The following is a 23,516-nucleotide window of genomic DNA, read 5'->3' as shown; positions in this document are numbered from 1 at the left end:
ATCTTTGATTGCGGAATTTACCAATCAGTAGTCTGATGACATCTGAGTGAGTTTCAACGTAGGATTTAAACTCTACTAAACTAGCTGATTATCTTGCGAAAAAAAAATGCATCTTTTGACATTTACATAAGAAAATGTTCCTGACAATATCAATAAATCTTATATGCAGAAAGAAACAGATAGAAATCACCGGAGTCGTCTTAAACACTACTTGGGACATTTCATTTATACCAACACGATCTACAACCGGCGGGGGGGGGGGGGGGGGGGGGGGGGGGCTGGGGGATTCCAAGCTATCCTCCTTCCCATATTCCTCTTGCGAGAAATATTTGTTGACAAATTAGACCCAATTATAGTACACTCACTGGCCACCACGGATGGTGTTTAACAGAATACATTGAGGATATGATATCAAAGAATCACCAAATCAGGGGATGGACTAACACACCAGTATTACAAAATTCCCCACCCAAGTAACTACCGTTGAGTGTTGACAAAGTGAGAGCAGTCCGGTGAATAAAACTCCTTTGAACTTTCAATCATGGCGATAGAGAAAAATGAAAGAATCGTTCCTCGACTACTGTGTTTTGAAACCAATCTGCTGTACTATCATCCGCCACCCTTTTTCTGGATAACAACTTCTCCTATCACTGCCTCCGTCCCGACAGTGTTCCAGTGGAGCAGCACAAAACTAATTTCTAATCTCCTTTCTTGACGCGTTCCTTCAAAAGAACCATATTATATTTACAATCAGTTTTAACCAGTATTGGCAACCTCCGCGGCTCTCTGTCTCATCATCTCCATCACAGCAGCCCTTCGGCGAGAATCAGATTGCTGCTGCAGCCTCCTTAAATGTTCTTTTAGATCTCTGTATAAATTATCAAACATTTAACAAAACAACGTATAAAATACACATCATATTAGATTATTTAGATAGACAACAGAGAAGATAGAAAGAGAAACAAGTGATCCACTTGAAGATGAGTTTGAAGGCGGTGCATATTACCTGCAACGCGGCACGTGGCAATCAGATTCTTTGCACGCCCTTGCATGAAGTTGCAATAGATACCACATTTTCTTACAAAGAACACATCCTCCAGATGCTCGTATCCTGCATTGTATCCCGTGCCGGAAAAGCCCCTTCACCTTACGACAATTTGGATATTGGCAATGTGGAGAACGACACTGAGATGCGTGCACCAGAAGATCAAGCATTTTCCTAAGCTGCAATTTTCACACAATGATTTCTGTTAGGACAGATGATGCAGAGGGGTTTAAAACACAAATGTCCATGAAATATTTCCTCCTATAGCACTTCTATGTATAGCCGAAATAGTACAACTCTTCATATCCTCGTTAAGTTGTATAACATCTCAAAGAACTTTTTATTCAATTTGTTCGTTGATTTACAGTTAAGAAATTGGAGAAGATGGTGAACTGTTGAGAATACATAACTTAAAAAGTAATAATAATGACCTTCAATTGAAACAGCAGATGTTAACAATCAGCATGAGTTCACAAGAATATAAATTCCGGTGCACATGAGAAAACATGTAAAGTAAAAGGTACAAAGAAAAAACACAAATCAAATTTACAATATGTAGAACATTTTATGTTGTTTTATCCATTCTTGCAACACTACGAAAAATACCGAGACATCAATATGGGACAAATATAAGGATTGCACTCGGCCTCATAAAAGAAGGCAAATGTCACAAGAGAAATAATCATCTATCCAATAATGTTTACTTGTATGTCTCCAAAGAATATAAAAAGGAGCATAACCCAAACTCCAGTAAAAATAACCAATTTCAGGGCATTGAAATGTTAAAAGAACTTCTAATGACATGCAGCAACTTGGACAACAATAAAGCTAGAATAGACTAATAAGCATGATTTTTAGTACCTGTACAACACGCATCTGCCTAGCTTCTTTATTTTGAGCATCACGCTCAGCCATGGATGGATGATTTGTCAACTTATGAGGATGATCGATGCCTCCATCCTTTTGGTAACAAGCATTGCATACATCATAATCAGGGCAAACTTCACAGCGCCAACCTTGGCCAGTCTCAATGTCAAGATGGCATACATTGCATGTAGTCACGAAAGCTGGAGCAGTTGGATTGTGAAGATGGTAAAGGACCATCATTGATGAATGTTTAGCTCGCCGTAAGGTATCATACTGATAGTGGTTTCCTTGACAGAGACTTAGAAATGCCTGTCTGGTGTCAAAGAATTCGCTTTCAAGAATCTCATCTTTATCCTTTGTATCAGCAGGTACATCAGTTATCTCCACCTGTATCATTAAAGATGAAATATTTTCCAGTGAGAAACACAAAACAAGAAGGTTTTCATCCAGCAATGATCATATAGACTAGGTAGCAGCCAAACTAAATATTGGCACTACCAACTTACTGGATAGAATACATGTTTCTCCCTCTGATTGACAGGATGTCTCTCTCTTTCTTCACGCCTTTGTTCTGCATCATAACACCTGAGCCACAAGGATGCACTCAGAGGTCATTCAAGTTGAAAATAACTAATTTAGTGGAAAGAGAACAAGGATAACATAAACTCCTAATGAGATAATGGCACCAAGGAACCAAATAAAACTATTGATTTTTAAGTGTCTCGCACCAACAATTCAGACAAACTTGAAGGGTATCTTCGCCTCTTTTAGGTATCAAAATTTAGCTTCCAGTCTCAATCCAATATATATATAGCTTTCAGTCAATGGTTGTATATAACCAAGGTATGATTAGAATTACTCCTATCAAGTTCTAATAACAAGCACTAGATCACATCTGCAGTATGCGCAATTATAAAGATGCGGGTAAAGAATGAAGAATTCTTACTTCTCACACATCTGAAAGTTTTTGCACTGGTTGCAAACCCAACGAGTTCCAGATACCATAAGAAGACAACAATGGTTACAGCAATGCTGCAAATGAACCATGATAAAATCTTCCTTCATGGGAGAAATAGCCTCGCCAAGCTGAGCAAAAAGGGAAAAAAGAAGACAGAATTTGTAAGAATCGACATTCAAAAGAAAGAACATTAAATTCTTCAGTTCATGCAAATGCAAAGGAAAATTAATAACAATAATAAACCCAGATCCACAAATCATTACATAACACACGATTCCAAAGATCTGCTAACAAAGATTCTACTTCATAAAACAATAATATGACTAAAATTGAAAGATACAGCGGGCAAAACCCATAATTCATATGGAGAAAGAATTTACCTTATGCATCAGCAGTAGATCCTTTGACGCATTTCCTGAAAGATCAGACTGACCAGATGCTTTTAGAGCCCTTTTTGTTATAGTTTTCTTGGTCCCTTTCTTATTCTGTTTTTGGCCATCTTCTTCTTGATGCATCTGATAAATTAAATCATCCGCAGCACCAGGCCAATAGTCACCATCAAAATATGGTAGCCTAGCTGCTGTTACCTTAGCCTTACATTCACCAGTAGATACAAAGAAATGGTCATATAAATTGGTGAGATCAACGACAACATTTTCCTTTGCAGCTTTTCTTAACATTGCCAAGTACCTGAAATATAAAAATGGTGGTGCATCCAAAAGAGAGGAGTAAGAGGAGATTCAGAAATTATTCGTAACGACAAAGTAATTAAAATCTATCAGTTAACTGCTCTTTGGTTTACCATTCTCGAAGTTTATCAAATTTTGGTGTCTTCTGAATTTCAGGATGGCAATATAATATATAATCTTCACCCTTTAAAGGGGGGCAAGACCATATATAGCAACTACTAAATCCCCGTTTCTTGCAGTACTCCAGGTATCCAATCTGGAAGCAGAAATAGAATTAGAGGTCAACAGCTCATTCTCATACTTCAACTGCATTTATCAGCCAAAGCACATGCAAAGTAAATAATATCTGAGAATTGGAACATACCAGAATTTCATGATATACAAAAGTACGGAGAGCCTCCCCAGTCACTGCTTTGATCTCAGGTCTAAAGTACTTGACAGAATCTAGGTATGAAAGATAAACACGACGTTGATTTGGAAAAGCACATTCGGATCCAAATTCTTGAACATACATGCCAAACAGGCATACTTCCACACCTTCAATTTTCTGAAACAACAAAATTACCTGGAAGAAAACCCATCAGTTATTAGTCCAGAATGATCAGTTGGGAAGGCTTAGCTGACTTATGCTATAGAATCCGAGAAGTTCAATATTATATATACACTACTACAAGTGATTCATGTAACAAAAAACTTCAAAGATAATTTCTGCACACCTTGGATTTATAGGGGAACTCTGTTGGGTAATTCTCTTCTCGAAAAATTTCAAGGAATCGCTGCTTTACTTCCAGTTTTTTGTCAACCGATGAAACAACCCGAACCACAAGTGCTTCTACTCCAATAACCTGGAAAGTGGAAAAAATAATTAAAGTGGGACTTATGTAAAAATCAGTGTGATAATGGCAAAATTACTTGCACTACTCATTAGATTTCACAAGAAATCACAAAATTAGAATTCCTCCATAATGCCCAAGCATGCTAATGGCATTTAATATAGAATTATACATAAGAGGAGCTAGTAGAGATGTCATAGTTAACTGCAACGTCTAAAGAAAGCGCTTTATAAGAACAGAAATTACAAGCAATATACTTTAGGGGAAAAGAAAATGGCGAAATTGATTAATATACTGATATCTGGGGGAAAAATTATAAAATACGAAAGCTCGAAGTGATCTCAGTTTACTTTTGGCAAAACATTAAGAACAATTAGGCTACAACTAACACAAGACTAAAGCAGGGACTTCATAAATTGAATTTGTTTCAGTTATTAGATGACAATGGTCTGCTTCAGTCTAGAAATGTCTTCGAGATATGAAGAAGATTTGTACTGGTAGCTATTAGAGCATCCCTACTACAATAAATAAGGTTCTATCAATATAATCATAAATAGCACATATTCAATTATCACCCAAAATAGCATAACATAAGGCATGATGGCAAATCACCTCATCAAAACTTTTCCCTTCACGCCTCGCCCTCTCTTGTCGTTCTTGCTTCAGCCTTCTGAATAATCTCTGTTCTATTTGGTCACTAAGGACTGTTCTTGGTAAATCTTTTGCCCCAAGAACGGCACTCTGCGGTAAGGGCTTACGCTCTCCTCTTTCAACCTCTACCATATAGCAATTAGGACAGGTATATTCAGCTTGGCCACCGTCATTCCTTCGGCCATTAAACAAACCACATATTTGGTGCTGCCAAGCTTCACACTTATCACATTGAACCCACTGCAGGAGCATTGGAAGTCAAAAAAATACTAGCAAGTGTTTATGGAATAAACAAAAAAAAAGAAATGTCAACTAGAACAATGCTATGAATAAAACCTACCCATTCTTCTGTCTCCTCATCATTTTTCTTCTTCTCGAGCCTTGCCTTTGGAATGGCAGTGCCATCAACAACAATAGCATCCCCACGAGCCTCATTATAGCATGGGATACAGAAATAATGACGTGTATCACCAGCTCCCATTGTATAGTACATTGCATTTCGTTTAATGCGTGCACCACATGGTGTACAATAGATAGGTGGTGGTTCAAAAGTAAGGTTCTCAACAGCACATAATTGACAAGAGTTGTCGCTCATAGAATGCTCCATAGCTTGATTCTTTTCTGCCTTCGCTTTACTCTGTCCAAAAAGAAAACGAGAAAAAAAAAACATATTTAACAAAACACTAGTGGTTTCTGAATGGCTACTAGTATACGAGGTTTACACTGCAGGATAAAAGGTCCAGGAACTAATTAGAAGATGCTAACATATACACAGAAGTAAAACGAAGCATAAAAAGTAAACCACCCCCTCGGCAAGAAGGGCCTCTTGAGAGCTAGAAGCAACTCCAGAATTGAATGATTTATAAAATCAGGTTAAAAGGGCAGACTGGCAGAGTACAAATAAGGGGGAAAAGACTAAAGACTGACTCTATAGACTCGGGTAAGAACTGAATAAGTAACCGAAGACGTTCATTGAAGCAATAGTGATAAAGAATTGTAAATTGTACCAAAAACATGAAAAAAATTGAAGCAAAGCCGTGACGAATCATAACAAAAGAGAGAGAATGTTGAATTAAGGTAAATGCACACACACTGATATAATATGGCATATGATGGGAACACGAAAATTGCGTACAAAATAGTTTCACATAACATTAACTGCATGAATTACATTCTTCAACAATTTACATTGAATTACTAAAACTAATAACCTCTAGAAACACAGATGTACATTAAACTCACCTGGCCAACCCACTGCCGAAGGCCTGTGATATGCTCCCTAACTTGCTCTGGAGTGAACAGTTCTGTCAACGAAACTCCTTTTATTTTGTTCTTCCCAGATTTTGTTCCAGCAGCATTTTCAGCTGGCTGAGTGGCATTTTCTTGCTTAGGTTGTTCAGTCTCTCTCTCCACTTTGATGCTCTCTTGCTTAATAGCCACACCAGAAGGCTCCTTGCAAACAATAGGGTGAGAGTCAAGCCTCTTATTTCCAATATCAGATGCATTTTGCTTGTTGATCTCACTGATATGAGAACTCCCTTGACCAGAACCAACAGGCACTTCCATATTCGCTTCCATTAACTCAGATTTGACAGGTATATCACCATTCTGATAATCTTGGCACTGAAGATCCTGTGATAGATGAGGTTCACTGATTGCTGGAGCTAATACTGCAGGTTTTTCACTATCAGATATAAGAGATTGGGAGGACTGATCTACCTTAATGCGTTTTAAGGATGTCTGATGATCTTCAAACTTTTCAATCATTGATGGTGTTTGTGAAATTGGCCTAGCTGAATTGTCTCCAGGATCATATGATCTAGCACATCCATTAGAACTGGGGATGTTAGAATCAGCGCCCGAAAGGGCACGTGCCTTGAATTGTGTCTGGATATAATTATTGACAGGAACACAAACCGGGCAAACAGGGTCCCTGCAATGCCTATGATGCAGAATCAATGTCTTGGTGCGTTGGCAACGAAGATATTGGCATTGAGATGAATTGCATCTTTTCATGTGTCTCCACAATTCTTGCACAATACTGCAATGAAATTCCAAACATGTTCCTTCAGGTGCAGCACATCGACGAGCATGCTGTAAGAACAGAAGCCATCTCTGCTGATTCCTAAACCGGTGATCTTTTCCATTGGAAAGTTTAAATGTTTCCCCACTGGAATTTGGGGGCATTTCTGGGATCCCAGAAGAACCAGTTTGACCAATAGCAAGACCTTCCGAAGATAAGTTATTGCGGTGAGCTTCATTTTTCCCAGATATTCTCTGACGGAAATCCTCAAGGGCATGCTGATCATGTGACAAGTTTCCTGGCATGCGACTCCTGTCAAGTGATACAGTATTCCATTTACCCTGCAGTAGGGGGTCTGATTGTGACACAACAGGAAGAGAGCTAAATTCAGTTTGAGACTCAGAAACTAACTGATGTGGGTGCAACATTTGTTGCATTTGATGGGAGTTTTGCGATAGTGATGAGTGGATATCATGCTGGTCAGATGGAACAGAGAATTGTTGAGAATCCCTTAAGCGATCTTCAGCAGAATTTTGCTGGAATTGGTTCTGTAACGCATAGAGTTGGAGATGCTCAGAGGATTGAGATTGCAGAGCTCCATTCTGGTGCTCCACTCCGGGCTCATGCTTCACCTGACGGCAAAGATTCGATGGCAGCTGAGACTGACCATAGATATCATTATTTAACAAATTCTGTAGCTGCTGCTTTTGCTGCTTTTGTTGTTTTTGGACAAATTGCTGCTGTTGTTGAAACTGATGAGGCTGCTGCTGAAACTGGTGTTGTTCATTAGATTGTAAGAGTCTTGAAGACTGGAAACTCATCTTTTCAGATTGATCAATGGGCTCCCGTTTCACAGGTAGAGCCTGGTGTGCACTATGTAAATTTGACTGATTACTCATCATGGAAGAGTTGGTTTTGGGCATAGACATTGAACCCAAGTTCTGACTATTCATCATGGATCCAACAGATGTTACGGCACCATAGAAGTTTCCAGACCCAAAGGAATCAGCATTGCTCATTCCATATCCATCACCTGACAAATTAAATGATTGTTGTAAGAAGAGGCCCATGTAAAGTTTCAGATTCCAAAAAAAAAAAAAACAAAGGCAAAGCTCTTGTTGGGAAGAAAAAAAAACAGAGTACCCTGCATCACTGCTCGCTGATGGTGATCAAATTGGTGTTGCAAGGTTTTAGGTGAATTAGCATATGGCGTAGCGGCCGGATATCCCTCAGACGTTCCAGATTCATTCACAAGTTGTATATTACCCCCAATCATCCCCAGTCCACCAGTTAAAGCCCCATTCAACGGCCCATAAGGTTTCTGCTGCAAGCCTGACCTAATACCACTACCCATTTGGCTACCAAGGTTCTGCAATATACGGCTATTTTGACCCCCAACATACTGCTTTTGCTGCTGCGGCTGTGTGACCATTGTAGATTCAACAGTTGAAAAGCCGCCACCATTGTTAGAAGACTCCATATTCACGTAAGACTGATTATTGTTGCTATTAAATCCAGGAGTGGGAATCATTTGGCTTGCCATTCTTTGCAAACCGACTGATGACATGTTTCCTCCAGAGCCGATGGAGAAATTGGCAGGCAATTGCTGATATCCATTTGCAAAAAATCCTGAAAAAAAAATAGATTGTCTAGCATGTATCACAACAACAGGGTCTCATTTAAAGAACAACAAAAAATCAAAGATTTATTGCTCAAGTATATACCATCAGATCTATTAAACGAGCCACCATGCAATCCACCAGCTGGCAACATGCTTCCAGCATTGACAGCTGTAGGTGGCATGCTATCGCTAACACTGGCAGCAATCATTGAAGTATCTACAGCAGAGCTGACCATCAAATTTGAGTTTCCCGCATGTGACAGTCCAGGGGTTGGTATCATAGTGCCAATGGAATTGGAGGAGCATGAGGAATTAACTAGCTGTGGATATCGCTGGTTATGGCTACTTGCATGTGGCCTCTTGAGCAAAGTAGCCATACGGCTCTCTAACGTTCGAAGATTCAAATATTCTTCCTACAATGAATAAATATTGTTGAATATTATCATTAAAGAACATCGCACGAACACAGCACATTTTCTAGGATTGCAAAGGGACATCAAAACACAACTTCAAAAATTGATGCAAAAGGGAAGAATTACAAACCAATTAACTTTCCAGTTAGTTCTATAAAAAAAAAAAGTTAGGAAATCGAAGGATTAAACTGAAAGAAGAAAATAACAACCATGAAGAAGCGTGTAAAAGTAGTAATGAACCTTTGTAAGAGCGGTTTTAAATAAGCCCTCCTCTATGCGTTTTGCAACATCTATAAACCTCTGCTTTTGTGCCTCATTAAAAGGCTGTGGCTGCCGACGTTCAACCATCTCAAATCTGCAAGCAAGTAGAAGATAGAGCTCCAGTCATTGAAAGAGAAAAGTAGCAAAAACTATAAACAGCAGACTTATATACATGATAGCAAAACTTTTTTTTTATTGAAAATAGCAACAAATTTTCGACATAAGAATTGCTCTTCATTCAATAACAACGACAGAAACAATAGTAAAATTTTACTATGGGAAGTAGGAAAGAGTAACAAAACCTTTATTGGAGAAATATTTTTTTAGAAAAAAGGGCGAAGGAGAAGCATCATAATGGCGTTAACAAACACAAAAAAGCATCACAAGGATCTAGCTTCTCCACAGAAAATACGACATCATCAGCCACAAAAGTTTCATGTATTTATCAGTTTAAATACAGTAAATTGGTTTCCATTAACAGCAGCTGACAAACATACGTATACATTTGAAAATTAACAAGTAAATACCTTACAGAACAAACTAAAGCAAACAAGGTGCAATAAATCTTTTGGGAGAAGGGGAGAATAGTTTCTTGATACACTGTTAAAATAATGTCCACTCTGAGTGTTAATTACTATCCCTTCTTAGAAAGTGAATAACTACAAGTGTCTGGGGTGCATCATTTGCAACTGTACGCAACAGAAACACACACACAAACAACAATGTCAATCTATTAGAAGGGCAATAAGAAGCACAACAAATTGGTAATAGCCTAATAGAGTAATAGGTTACCTTTAGACTAAACATGACGTCATAATAAATATCATCACAGTGTACATGTTCAAGTTCAAACTTTCTAGAACCTTTTCAAATACAATCATGCTGCAAACAGAAATCCTTTCAGTGCAATCAACAAAAACCAACAGCAACAAGCAAGACACACATAGAAAATGTCTTACATCCTCTCTCTCATGCCTTCACGAGCTCGGATGATCTCGGGGCCCATATTGAGCAAATTATTTTGAGGACCTCCAACAGGAACACCCCCAGCGCCACTGCCACCAGCAGCAGCGGCAAAATTCGGCATCTGGGCATTGACATTCTGCTGGGGCAAGCCAGGCTGATTGGTGACCTGGCCGGATATCTGCCCTGACATATGCGCCTGCACATTCATGAAACCTTACTCCAAACTACTATCCCATTCATGCTTCTCCTACTATTTCACTTCTAGGTTCCCCTGCACACAATAAAATTGAAACAAACATCACATCAACTAACTGAACTTGCTACAAAATTAACCATCGTCCATAGCCAAATTGAACAAAACTCGCGTCACTCAACCAGAATGAAGCACCCTATATCCAAAACAACCCAAAAAGCAAACTAATTTTTGAGGGGAATCACACAATAGCCACAAAATTGATGAACCAAACAATTGCAAGCAACCCTAATTAACGTTCCACAATCTAACAGAAATCAAACCTTAAAACCCTAGCGAAACCTTGAGAGAGAAAACGAACAGATTGAGCACCGGGATCGACGACGACGACAAGGCCGGTGACGATCGAGGAAGGTCCAAATCAGCACGTGCGTATTGACAAGCTTATTAAACCAAAATAGAGCAAGAGATTGCTGAATCGAAAGGGGAACTCAGATAGGGTATTTCACAAATTACGAATAGAAATTTAGAGAAAAATTAACAATTCAAATCACAATCCTAAAAGTTAATTGTTGTTCGAGCAAAGAGAGGGAAAAGGATAGTCGAAGCTGTGACTGTGTGTCCGCGTTGAATTATTTCTTTTTCAATTTTAAATTTAATTTATTTTCTTTTTTTTTGGATGTTTGGTTTGGATTCCAGCCTTCCAGGATTCAATCCAGGGAGGGATTAGTTTTTGTCAAAAGCCAAAATAGGGGGGAAAATATGTGTACATATGTTTTTTATTTTTTAAGTATATACGCTTATATGAGAATCACGAGTAATAATTCATATAGCACTCATTTGTGTATCTCATATAGAAGTATTGAGTTCAAACCTCTCCATCCCTTAAAATTTTTTTCAAAAAAAAGTATATACGCTAATATTAATAACTGTAATTACCTTTTTGTGTGTTAACTTGGATATTATGCGACTATTTTATACCATGCATCTCCCAATTTCTTATAATATAATATATTGATTAGTGAGTTGATAAATTATCAGGGCTTTTCTCTTTGGAAGTTATTATGAGTTCAATTTCTATTGAAAAATTAGCGTGTATTTGTCAGTCACAAGTGGTTTACAGATTATAATAGACCCAAAGAATAATGATTGTGGCTTCCCACTCATAAAAATATGATTAGCGATTCCATAATAATAAAAAAATTTAAAATAAAGTTCGACACTATTTATCTTTATTTGTTCTTGTTCATTTTTTAGAAAATAAAACTTATATGACGTTGAGGAGCTCTCATTTACATGCCAAAAAGGAATATTTCTAGATAATTATAACATTTATTTTAAAAAAAAAAAAAAAAAAAAAAAAACAGCATACTAAGCACATTCAAAACAATTTAAAAAATTATCTAAACTCAAAATATCTAAGATTGAGGTTTCTTGTGGTACATTAATGGGGTTCCTACGCTAATGTAATCTAAAACATACAAAAAAATTCCACAAATAAATTAAATTTAAAAAAAAAAAAACACTTTTAGGGTTCATGGCTTCCCAACTAGACTCCTGTAAACTGTAAAATGGAAGGACATTCGTACAAACAAGGTTTAGGCTTCATGCAATGTCAAACTACTATATATGCATGTCCGATCCCAGATTTTCCGCCATGGAAATACACCTGCAAAAACATGTTTTGTCACATATTTCTCCTTTGCAAGGAAGAGACATGACTAGTAAGGTTCAAACAAGAAAATTTTCCGCTCCAAAGCATTTGGAACCAGGACCAACTACTCAAGCTTTAAGCTTTGCAGACGTACTTTAAAAAGAAGACATGGAAAAGTTGCTCACAATTATGCAGCATGCATATAAGGCTCTAGCCAATCTTTTCTACCCAAAGGAAGAAGAACTGGAAGAGTCAGGACTAGCGATTAATGCCCAACTCAGGGAAGGCATTCTAACTATTCAGATGCATCAAGTCTTGATTTATGTTGCAATCCACTGTTATAATCAAATGACTAAAGCACAGGACGTTTAATTCTTAATTCTTCCGAACACTCAGAACACATGCCATTTGTTCAAAAAAATGAGGCTGGTGAGCAAAATCTCAGGGATCCAGAATCATCCTGGCAAAAAATACTAACTAAATACAAAAGTAGTTCTACCAAGCAACTGAAGGACAAGTCACTGCTCCTCTTAGAATATTACCAAATGGCCAGCACAACAGCTGAAAATAGCTATTCAAATGACTCAAACTTGCTAAACAGTATAGTATAACTTACCTTGAAGGAGAGAATTGCTCTGTGGTTATCCTTTCTGCTTTCCACGATAAGTACCAATGACCTGCTTCTTAGAGATTCCAGGAGTGCTTACATCTCATTAGTAGCTCAAATAGTGTTTTTTTTTTACACTGGGAAGCCAAAGCAGAGCAGATGTTTTAGTATAGTGGGGAGAGAGAGAGAGAGAGAGAGAGAGAGAGGACAAGGGCAAGGGCAAAGGAAGGGCTAGAGAACTTGCTTCTCAACAAACATTAACGTTCAGAAGTAACATGATACATGAGGTGCAGCTTCCAGCCATGGCCTAAAATACCCATGACTATGCCTACAAAAATATTCACTACCCCCACCCATAGTTTTGAATTTCCCCACTGTACAGCTAGAATCAATGCCGAGGTGAATCTTCTCCGAATAGTTCATGTTACAGCTGGAGGCAGGAGAATACAATTAACTACTTCATCTGTAGGTACATGGACGGGCTCGTGATGGTATGTAAACAGAGTTACCGGAATCAATAGGACTTGGCCAAAATGGATTCCATCTATCAAATATTATGCGCCCTCCTCGACCAATTCGCCCATGAAATTTATAAGGTGGTGTAGAAGCACCATTCTTTGTTGAACACTCCAAAGGCGGTACAATGCCTGTTGCTGCCAATTTTTCTGGAACCAGGGGTTTCGTGAACAACAAAACTGGTTCAAGAGGATCCTGCAAAGACCAAAAGCAATAGTTGGAACAAGTTTCCAAGGAGCTGGAAAACTAATGACGCCTTCATAGTTAGTGAGTACACATTTGAAGAAGAGCTTCGTTTTTTTTTTTTTTTTTTGATAAGCTTGAAGAAGAGCTTCATATGATTAGTTTTCTCGAGATTTTTTGGTAAGTAGTTTTCTGGAAATCCTGTTGTGTAAGTTGTTCTTCACATTGGTTGGCACACCTATGATGCTCTTTAGTTTTATTTTCTTTTTTTTTCCCTGACGCAAACGGTAAAGGAGTAGCTTTTCTGAGACATTTCATCTGTGAGTTGATAGTGAAGCGGTTAGGCTTTTACAAGTTATAAAAATCACTCAAAAAAAAGTCAATAGTAATCATATATTTTGTGAGATTATAGCTTGGGCAAGAAAGAAAGTGAGGAATGCGAGTTTCTGAATTTGGAACAATGAAATCATTTTACCAATTTATGGAGCCATCCCTGAGGTGTATGCCGCCGCCTAAATTCTTGCTTCATGCCTCCTGCAGGAACCATGAGCAAGTTTGAATCTGTTAAAGGGAGATTGGAACGTACAGCTGGTCGCAAGCGTGGATGACTGCTGGCAAGGTCATCTGAGTCCACATATTCGTCGTCACTTGAGCCAAACTTGCAAGAAGCTGGAGGAAATCCAGGAAAAGCCAAGCTATCCTCAAGGAGCTCAGTTTCATGCTAAATAATACATCAATCAAAGTCAAGAATCAATTAATAATATATTTCAATCATAATAAGAACACATACCCACACCATTGGTTGGGGGAGAAAAAGCAGTAACAATTAAGAGGGGGACAAAGAAAAGAAAAAGAACCCACCTGAAGAATATTGCTTGCCTAAAATAGAATAAAATAATAACTGGCGTGGTGAATGACATTCTATATGAATAGATTAGGACTTGGAGCACGCAATGATGATATTTAGAGAACTCTTCACTAAGTAGATAAATATAATCCTCATGTAACATTCCGCACCAGTGTCACCTAAGACATGGATAGGCATCTCTGCTCCATGCTAACCCTAACGGCTACACATAAGAGTGAACATCATACAGAACACAAAAAGTTACCTTGTACTTCATTTGGATCCTCTGGAGGCTAACTTCACTATCCATCACTTCTCTCTTTCTCTCTTCTCTCTGGATATAAGGCATAATTAGGCAATGAGAACACAAATAATTTATATAGCCATAAACAGTTTTTATACACCTGTATAACTTTGACCTAATATAAAAGAAAAGAAAACCTTGATAAGAGCTTCAAGAATTGTCTTGGCTTGGTCAAGGTTTCTCCTGACCTGAAAATAGTCAACCGCAAATGGAAGTGTCAAAAAATTTTAGTAACTAAACAGTATGTTATATGATGACTCATGACTCATGACTACATATCTGTAAGACAACCGTAGAAAGTAAAATAGACGTGTTAATGGAGACATCACATGCTTCTTCCCGTGAAGCACACATCTAAGATAATTGAACAAGAACTGAAAGTGTTTGATTTGATATATTTATATTGATGCAACAAGACCAGAGTTATAGTAAGGAACAAGAAAATTAGAGAGACGAGACAAATAGTCTCTAGGATCAAATAAGCATTCAATATTACAGATGAAAGCAGCAGCATACAAAGAGTCTTAAAAGACTTATAAGGGCTACAATGCCTCTTTTAATCTCAATCATTAATCCTAAGAAAAATCTATGAAATCATCAAAAGTCACAAGCGACTCACATAAGCTCTTTAAAACATCACTACTAACCCTGAACTAAAACAAAGCAAGAAAGTAATACAAAATGTCGGGAAAAACATAAAAAAGGAAATTACGCCAGCCAATAGATGTGTAAAAGATGCCGCATACAAAAACTTCAAAAAGAAAGAACCTAGATGTATTTTTCTTAGGGAAATGAAAAGTAAATTTCGATAAAACACTGGAAATTAAAATAAAAAAAAAAGAGACTTAAAAGCACAAACAGCATGATAATCGTACCAAAAGCTATACCATTACAGAGAAATAATACATGTTTTCTCATAGCCTCTTACGAATATGCATTAACAACCACTATTAGAGGAAATTCAGCATGAGGATCCTCCATGGACATTCAATGTGCAAACCATCAGCTTTCGAGTAAGCAGTAAGCATGATAATGGATGTACAAAGGTGCTCACCTGGCGAAGCTTTTCAAATGATTGTACATTGTTTTCCCTCCTTTGCATCTGTAGATAAGAAAAAAAGAAGAGCTTAACATACCAATAAGTAACACATGTTAGGTTGACAATTCTTGCAAATTTACCATCTTGGCAGCATCATAAGCAAGAAGAACATGTAAAAGACTGTACATGACAGACTCGGCCTCTTACCCGTCTTGTGTGCAGTTTATGGGCTTTCTCTCTTCGCCTAAAGACGTTGAATGGATTGGTATCATTAACAGGCGGAGGCGGCTGCACAAGGGGAGAAAAGGAGGAATTTGAAGTCAGGCTGGTTAAAAGGTCCATAATATGCAGTTGAAGCAACCTGTCTCATGCATACATAAAAAAACTGTCACTTCTGTGAACCTTAAAGCTGTAAATTTTCATCATTTATAGCCTAACTCTCCCCAAATTACCCTACGCCCTACGGTGGCCTGTACTTGAAAATAAGTATTTGGCGAGCACTTAAAAAAAACAGAGTGATTAGAGAGCAACGTACATTTAGATAATTCTATACAGAAGCAACTTCCCAGTATGACCAGATACTAACCTGCAAACGCCGCAAAATAGGCTTTTGCCACCTTTCACGCTGATCAAAAGAAAAGAGAATAGATCAAATAACATGCATAAAACTTAATTATAAATCTCTTCTATTATTTTTTAAAATATCAAGTATATACTATATGGTTTCAAACACAAATTCACATCTTTCGAACAACCAAGGAAGTCAAAGTTCCGATACTTTCATATTTCTTCAATATGCCATGTAAGCCATTACCTTTTCTTTCCAATAGTTAAAAACAGACTGGAAAACTGCATATCGAATGGACTGAGCCTGGAGAGCCTATCATTGAAAGGAAAAGAAGAAAATTAAGATTAATGCCAGCAGATGCATCTTCATCAAATGCTTAAGAGACAGCACATCCTCCAGCAAAACATCAAAATACAGAGATAATGAACAATAGGATATATTTCTATAATCTAAAAATGCAATAGAGTCAAAAGGCCATTTTTGTTGCATTGGACTATGGCCTTTTATGTGGGAATTGACATTGGACTATGGCTTAAGTGGTTGGCATGTAACTGTGTATTGGAGTTTATTATAATTACTGTTTATTTATATTTTATGCTTTATTCAATTACTATTTTTTTATGCTTGTATGCAGGTATAGAGGTACTCAAAACTCACCCTATCCTCACCCTCACGGGTATGGAAAATTCAGTACCCTCACTCTACCTGCAATTCAAAATTGCGGGTAGGGTTAGCGGGTACCCTCCACCTCCGGGTGAGGGTAGAATTGACATCCCTAGTTTTGAGTATCATGAGCAGCTACATAATTCTTTTCTACATTATATGTTTCAACAACAAAGCAAGAGCACATTTCCCGCATAAAAGTTGCACTTTCTTAGCTTTTTAAAATGCACTTCATTCTAGTTGGGAGAATACAGCCCGAAGCACAAAAGTCATCCATAAAATATCATCACTAACTCAAGAAAATTTTGCTCATTCACACAATGATGACCATGAGAGCATTAACCCACCTATATTCAGTACTCAAAAACATGTCAATGATATAGGAGATGATTTTGAGTTGTTTTGAAGTTGATTTCGGTTAATTTGGAGCTGATTTGAGGCAAACAGAAAGTTGGAGTTAATTACCACTTTTACCAGCTAGTAGAAATCATTTTGAAGGTGTGGTTGCAGAACTGGAAAATTTGCAAACGTCTGTTTTCGATGAAATTTGACCCGCTGAAGCGAAACGGCGTTTTGATCCGAACCAAGTGCCTTTGGCCCTTGGCCCTACCCTAGTTTTGCAAAATTCCATCGTTTAGGGCCTCAAATCAAGTGTTTTCTGTTTCAGGGGTGTTTTTACAACTTTTTATATTTTGGTGTTTTACTTCATATTAGGTATGTAGCCGGTCCTAGAGGTCATTATCTCGTATTCTATCAAATATATGAAAACCCTAGAGAGTTTCTCTCAATTTCTGGTGGATTCCAGTGTGTTCTTACATCAAACGTTGGTTTGATTTACAATTTCCTTTTCCTTTGTTGATTTGCCTGCATTAGTCAAACACCATTCAAAAGCTCACCTTATCTTCAGGACACAAGAAAATTTTACTCATTTAATATGCTTTTCTATGTAACAATGATGCTCTAATCTTGGACTCCTTTTATTTGCCAGTTTGCACCTTCTTGGTGCCTTCGACAAAATGTTTCCATTCAAAAAGAATGATGGAGCAGGTAGGGGAAGAAAGTTCAGAGAGCAGCAAATTCATGTCTGCCTTGTAGAATGCGCAATGGAAAAAAAAGCCCAAAAGAGAGCACTAGCAAGTTAAAAACATGGAATGACTGAGCTCAGATGTCTATTATCCCCCCCCCCCCCCTCCTCCTCCTCCTCCACATACAACAGTAGTACAACTCTATATTGTGAATAGGTTACAGGAAAATTTCAACTCTGATGAACATGACCATATTCAAGGAGCTAATAAATTAGAAAATTAAAAAGGGTAAGGACTGGAACTAGCACCCGAAAAAGGCACACTGTGACACCAAATATTCACCACTATTGCAGCGTCAAATTGCAGTATAACAGGAATAGGAGAACCAAGAATAAACATAAAGGCTAAGAATTAGAACTAGCACCGAAAAAGGCATAACAGTGAAAGTGTGAAACCAAATACACACCTCTACTGCAGCATCAAATTGCAGGAGAACAGGAATAGGCAAACCAATAGTAGGTGTTATAATGCCTGCTCTTTCGCGAGCTTTCTGATCCAAGACCTCCAGCTTGAAAATAAGACTCTCAAGCCTACATTACAAATATGGCAAAAAAATAAATATTACCATACAGGGTCATTAACAACAACAAGTCATCCTTAGAAGTTTTCTTAGAAAAATGGCTGGAATGTCTAAAGTTATGGAGTGCACCCCTATCAGGGAATGTTTTTGATTATATGAATTCATGTAGTTTGTAGCTTTTAGGGCTGCGCTCTCCTTATTTTCTTTTGGGTTGCACTCCTTTGGTGCTTGAATAAACTTTTTTGATTCAAAAAAAAGATACAGGGTCATTAACACATGCTGACCCGAAAGGAGAGCACATTAGTAGAGTCAATGAAAGGAAGAAAGCAATTACTTCTCGGGATTGAGAATCTTCTTATCTTGGTTGAATTCACGAAGCCAATCGCCATCCTCATTGTCGATGTCATACTCAACAAACTCTCCAATCTCAGCGCGAGCTGCATGCAAGCAAGTATATCAATTAAAATCAAGAGACAGCAACAATGTGCAATGAAAAAGTAGGAAACGTTGGTACCTCCCCGAGCACGTACATATGAAGTGGGTTGAGCGAAGGTGCGTGAATAGTCTCTCTCATAAGTATCCACCACCACATACTGAGGTGTTGGTATTTCGTTAGCTAATTTCTTGCTCGGAACCTGATGCACCTATTACACCAAACCAACAATTTCATTATTTCTAACCTAAAACAAGTTATAGAACAAAAAAAAGAACATCACAGAACATTCAATTCAATGTTTAGATACCTCGTTATCGGTCTCGGAAAGACGGAGGAGGAAGTGAGAATTGCGTGTAGAAGTAGAGGTCTCGTCGTCTTCAATGTCCTTGAGTGACTTCACAATTGGCAGCTTCTTGTGTATGTCCAGAGGCCGTGGCCTGAACGACAACCTACTCATTCTCTCTCTATCTCGCAAGTCACTGCTTCTACTCTCATTCAATTTCGACGTATCTACTACTTCCCTGTTCGAATTCTAGGGTTTCGGTTTGTTGCAGAATTTGAATTGTGTTTCGCTTTTTCGTGCTTTCTTCTTCTACCACACATACAAGGGTATGATATCCGAAGCTGCGAAGCGAGATAAGAGAGATTCTGTGTTTGTTTTTCAGCTCAGTCGCTTTATAATGTGTCGTGAGAGTGAGAGGGGAGAAGAAATGGAAGAGGGAAAGAGAACTTCGATGACAGGCTTCGAATTGCCCTCCGCTACTGGGCCTGCAAGAGCTGTTTTTTAGGCCGGGCTCCTTCAATACTCTTTTCGGCCCAATTTCTTTATTGGGCGGCAAATCGACCAACCCCTATTGGTCAAAGACAATAGTTATCTACTTTTTTTAACCGAGAATTTTACGACTCAACATGCTCATCGGACGATTGGACTAAGTCTTATCTCTGATTTTATTTATTTGCACAATAATTTGGAGCTATTGATCCATTCTTGCGATTAGTGTTGGCCAAACAATAATCATAGAGATCTCAGGAGCTGGTATCCCGATCATCCTGGCTGCGGAGTAGTCACTAGTGCTGCAAGATGGTGATATTCATGCTCCACCAGCAGCTGATCTGAAGTGAGTCTCTTCATTGATGTTCCCGGCAACCCCATCCCCCTGCCCACTGTTTGATGCGTCCTCTCAAGATTCTAAACAATGGCTGCTTCTATATTGGCCCACAAGCAGGTTCTCTGACAAGAAGCTAGAATTTTTGGATCCTTGGAGAGTGAGTTTCTATTAGTTTCTGAATTGAATAAAACAATGTTTGAAAGTTACAAATGCATGTGGTAGGAAAGAGCAGGTAATCAACCAAGATGTTGATTGACTTGTTTTTATTCATTTATAATTGATGTTCAAACAACTTATGCTTTCAATGGTGATTCTTTCAATATTATTATTATTATCCATAGAAGGGTGTGCAGCAAGACTACTTATATAAAATAGTAGATAGATAAGGCTTCTTCACCAACGACTTTCTGGAGAAAAAAAAAGGTTCTGTAATGGCTACTCTGATTGCTATTGATCATGGTAACTTCTCTCCGGCCGACGATGCAGAAGCAATAAGAAAGGCTTGTGAAGGTTAGTCTATCTCTCTCTCTCCTGCATCCATAAATTTAGTATATAAGTTCATCAAATTCATGATCTGCACAATTTTGTCTGTGAAGAAGCTAAGTGCTTTGTATGTATGTTGGATGAATATAGATGCTGTTATAAATAATTTCTTTTCCAATCTCATCAGGTTGGGGAACTGATGAGAAGAATTTGATCAAAATATTGGGTCACAGAAATGCATCTCAAAGGCATCAAATCAGGCTCCACTATGGAGAAATTTTTAAGGAAGATCTGATCAAGCGTTTCGAGTCCGAGCTTTCAGGGGACTTGGAGGTTATTACCTTAAATTGTTATTGTCAACTTAGAACTTGTTCTGCTATTTCCTCTGTTTAAGAATGGATCAGTGACAATATGAAACTTTGTATTTTTTTTGTTCAATACAGAAAGCAATGTATAGATGGATGTTGGATCCAGCAGATAGAGATGCAGTACTTGCTAATGTAGCTTTCAAGAAGGGCAGTCCTGAATATCATGTAATCATCGAAATCGCTTGCGTTCTATCCCCAAAAGAGCTCTTTGCTGTGAGAAAGGCCTACCAGATCCGCTACAAGAACTCGTTGGAGGAAGACTTGGCATCCCACACCACGGGTGACATACGCAAGGTATGCACCCCAACAAGCAGATTTGTAGTCATATTTCATTAGTAACTAAGTTCACTAAAACTGCTTGTCACAGCTCTTGGTTGGCCTAGTGACTGCATATAGGTCCACCATTGATGAAGTGAATGCAAGATTAGCAGACAATGAAGCTGAGATTCTTCACAATGCTATTAAAGCTGAGGAGTATAATCATGAAGAAGTTATCAGGATCTTGACTACAAGGAGCAAGGCCCAGCTTATGGCGACTTTCAACCGCTATAGAGATGACCATGGCATTTCCATCTCTAAGGTACATATTAACTTGCAGATAAAATTTTCCCTATCATTAATGACATGTATTCTGTTTTTGGTTAGGCGTTATCGGGTGTTAAAGACAATGATTTTGTGAAGGCGTTGCATACGACTATTCGATGCACCAATGACCACCAGAAGTATTATGAAAAGGTGATTTTTCTTTAATATGAAGATTGAAATTCACAGCAGATGTATTCAATATGATTCTGTTGGAGCAATGACCCGGGACATTAAAGTTAAGCACACACAGCCGCCGCATAAATACCCATAGAAATTAAAACAGCTGCAAATGCTGCGGACTTTACCAGCAGTTGTGCTAATTCATACTTATCAATGGGGTTTGTTTTGTGTACACATCAAAAAATGGATTCAGGGTCTCACCGGGCGGCGCAGCAGACATTCCAGCAAAATACTTCTCATGATTTGAGTTCTTTCTTCCTCCAATGGACTTTACTTATGGTGTTTTATGTGACAGGTTTTGCGCAATGCCCTCAGGAGGAATGGGACTGATGAGGATGGACTTACTCGTGTGATCGTTACAAAGGCAGAGAAGGACTTGAAGGACATCAAGGAGGTTTATTACAAGCGAAACAGTGTGTCGCTTGATCATGATGTGGCCAAGGAAACTTCGGGTGATTACAAGGCCTTCCTCCTCACTCTGCTAGGGAAGGAGGATTGAACTTCTCATCCATCATTTTCAACTTTTATGTCTTAAAATGTTGGTGTATCAGTTTAACTTTGCTGTTGTGAGGCTGTTTTTCCTATGTCTTTGGTCTTAGATTTCTATGTGTGTGTGGCAAAAGTTCTGGTCCTATTTTCTAATAAGAAACTGAGAGTTGACTATCTCTTGGTTTTATGACTTACTTTAGGCTTAGCTTCAAGTGCATAGAACTCACTAGTTTGGGAATTTTCGCCTTTAGTTTCTTCAAGTTACCGTATCCTTCTTTTTCTCTTAGTGCAACAGTAACAATGTATATATGATCCATATGAATATGCTTTTGTTCAAATGAGATACAGAGGAAATATTATGTATTGAAAACAAAGCAATCACACAAATGTATTCATGCTGCATATATGTAAAAATTTCTGAATATTTCATAAATCCACATAAACAATTTACATTCTACTAATTCATAACTATTCAACTAATCAAGTTTCACCATATTAAATATAACTTCAAAGCAGAACAAAGAACAGAATTTGTACCAAAAAAAACTTCAGAAGTCCATCTCTTGCAGTTCTGGATTTTCTCTCCTCCTTTGATGGCTTTCCATCTCTTCTTCCGCGGTCATGCTTACAAGTTCATCTGGTCATCTGGTGTGACCTTTCATGCTCTGTTTGCAATGCTGATGATCACAGCTTCCGTTCTTCGATTTCTGAATCAAGGCAGCGGCGGCATTACGAATTTTGAGGATTGGATGCCTTGTGAGTTGACTCAACAAGAGCGGGTGTCGCCGGGAAGTCTTGGAGCCGTTTCAGAGCGTCGACACAGCCGAAAACCTCAGGACCACTCGGGGAAACCCCGTTGAGTGCAGAAGCAGCAGCGGCAGCCTTCCTTGCGACGTCAATCAAACGCAGAAACTCCCTTTCCATGGCAATAATCGATGTTCTTCGTTTCTTTTGATGAAGAAGAACAACTGCCAAACAGAGAAAGCAAGATTTGTTCTCCAACTGAGAGCGAATGTAATTGAAAGAGAGAGTATCCGACTGTATGTATATATTAGGGTTCAGAGGAACCAACCGACTTTCCAATTAGGATTCCTTTGGGGCAGAGACGTTACTTTAACGCGGGAAGGAGGGCATGTTTGGTTTTTTCACCCGACCCGTATACAAGATTTTGGTCTTTCACGGCTCAATAATTTCATGGGCTTTAAAATATTTAGCCCATCAAATTGAACTTCTGGCCCTATTGAGCCACTTATCATAAAATCTTTCACGACTTGGGCCGTTACCCAGCCCACTATTTTTAGTGTCAACTGTCAACAAGTAATATTCAATTTATTTAACTAATTCGAATATTATTTAAGAA

General features: G+C 38.3%; 3 protein-coding genes across 9 annotated transcripts; 1 reads left to right on the top strand and 2 right to left on the bottom strand.

The window, feature by feature from the left end:
* Nucleotides 1-93: 93 nt before the first annotated feature.
* Nucleotides 94-12,915, bottom strand: LOC120010938 (histone acetyltransferase HAC1-like). 3 transcript variants are annotated; one of them, XM_038861888.1, is made up of 17 exons: nt 12,791-12,915; nt 10,321-10,598; nt 9,341-9,455; nt 8,791-9,100; nt 8,210-8,695; nt 6,286-8,099; nt 5,384-5,680; nt 5,005-5,283; nt 4,276-4,404; nt 3,924-4,124; nt 3,673-3,815; nt 3,251-3,560; nt 2,859-2,998; nt 2,419-2,497; nt 1,907-2,299; nt 1,007-1,224; nt 94-868 (listed from the first exon to the last, which is right to left on the bottom strand). In XM_038861888.1, exons 2-17 carry the CDS (start codon nt 10,533-10,535, stop codon nt 757-759), a joined length of 5,241 nt encoding a protein of 1,746 aa, XP_038717816.1. In that variant the 5' UTR covers nt 10,536-10,598; nt 12,791-12,915; the 3' UTR covers nt 94-756. The 3 variants fall into 3 exon arrangements, with proteins under 3 accessions (XP_038717816.1, XP_038717815.1, XP_038717817.1); XM_038861887.1 differs by lacking the exon at nt 12,791-12,915 and adding an exon at nt 10,844-11,161; XM_038861889.1 differs by lacking the exon at nt 12,791-12,915 and having other exon boundaries at nt 10,305-10,440.
* On the bottom strand, nt 12,166-19,662 carry LOC120010941 (enhancer of polycomb-like protein 1). 2 transcript variants are annotated; one of them, XM_038861890.1, is made up of 13 exons: nt 19,250-19,661; nt 19,021-19,150; nt 18,841-18,943; nt 18,393-18,516; nt 16,485-16,550; nt 16,257-16,295; nt 15,878-15,958; nt 15,686-15,733; nt 14,769-14,819; nt 14,593-14,661; nt 13,956-14,201; nt 12,791-13,492; nt 12,166-12,327 (listed from the first exon to the last, which is right to left on the bottom strand). In XM_038861890.1, the coding sequence occupies exons 1-12, from the start codon at nt 19,397-19,399 to the stop codon at nt 13,241-13,243; spliced, it is 1,359 nt and encodes a 452-aa protein (XP_038717818.1). In that variant the 5' UTR covers nt 19,400-19,661; the 3' UTR covers nt 12,166-12,327; nt 12,791-13,240. The 2 variants fall into 2 exon arrangements, with proteins under 2 accessions (XP_038717818.1, XP_038717819.1); XM_038861891.1 differs by lacking the exon at nt 12,166-12,327 and having other exon boundaries at nt 13,001-13,492; nt 14,067-14,201; nt 19,250-19,662.
* Nucleotides 19,663-19,851: 189 nt separating this feature from the next.
* Nucleotides 19,852-22,442, top strand: LOC120010942 (annexin-like protein RJ4). Of its 4 annotated transcripts, XM_038861896.1 has the most exons (8): nt 19,852-20,060; nt 20,169-20,283; nt 20,405-20,561; nt 20,722-20,867; nt 20,978-21,196; nt 21,270-21,482; nt 21,548-21,637; nt 21,963-22,442. In XM_038861896.1, exons 3-8 carry the CDS (start codon nt 20,483-20,485, stop codon nt 22,164-22,166), a joined length of 951 nt encoding a protein of 316 aa, XP_038717824.1. In that variant the 5' UTR covers nt 19,852-20,060; nt 20,169-20,283; nt 20,405-20,482; the 3' UTR covers nt 22,167-22,442. The 4 variants fall into 4 exon arrangements, with proteins under 4 accessions (XP_038717824.1, XP_038717822.1, XP_038717823.1 ...); XM_038861894.1 differs by having other exon boundaries at nt 20,169-20,561; XM_038861895.1 differs by having other exon boundaries at nt 19,852-20,208.
* The last annotated feature ends 1,074 nt before the right edge of the window (nt 22,443-23,516 follow it).

This window comes from Tripterygium wilfordii, chromosome 12 (genome assembly GCF_013401445.1).
Source record: "Tripterygium wilfordii isolate XIE 37 chromosome 12, ASM1340144v1, whole genome shotgun sequence".
Lineage (NCBI taxonomy): Eukaryota > Viridiplantae > Streptophyta > Magnoliopsida > Celastrales > Celastraceae > Tripterygium > Tripterygium wilfordii.
Note: the sequence above shows the minus strand (reverse complement) of the source record. Positions and strands in the feature narration are given on the sequence as shown.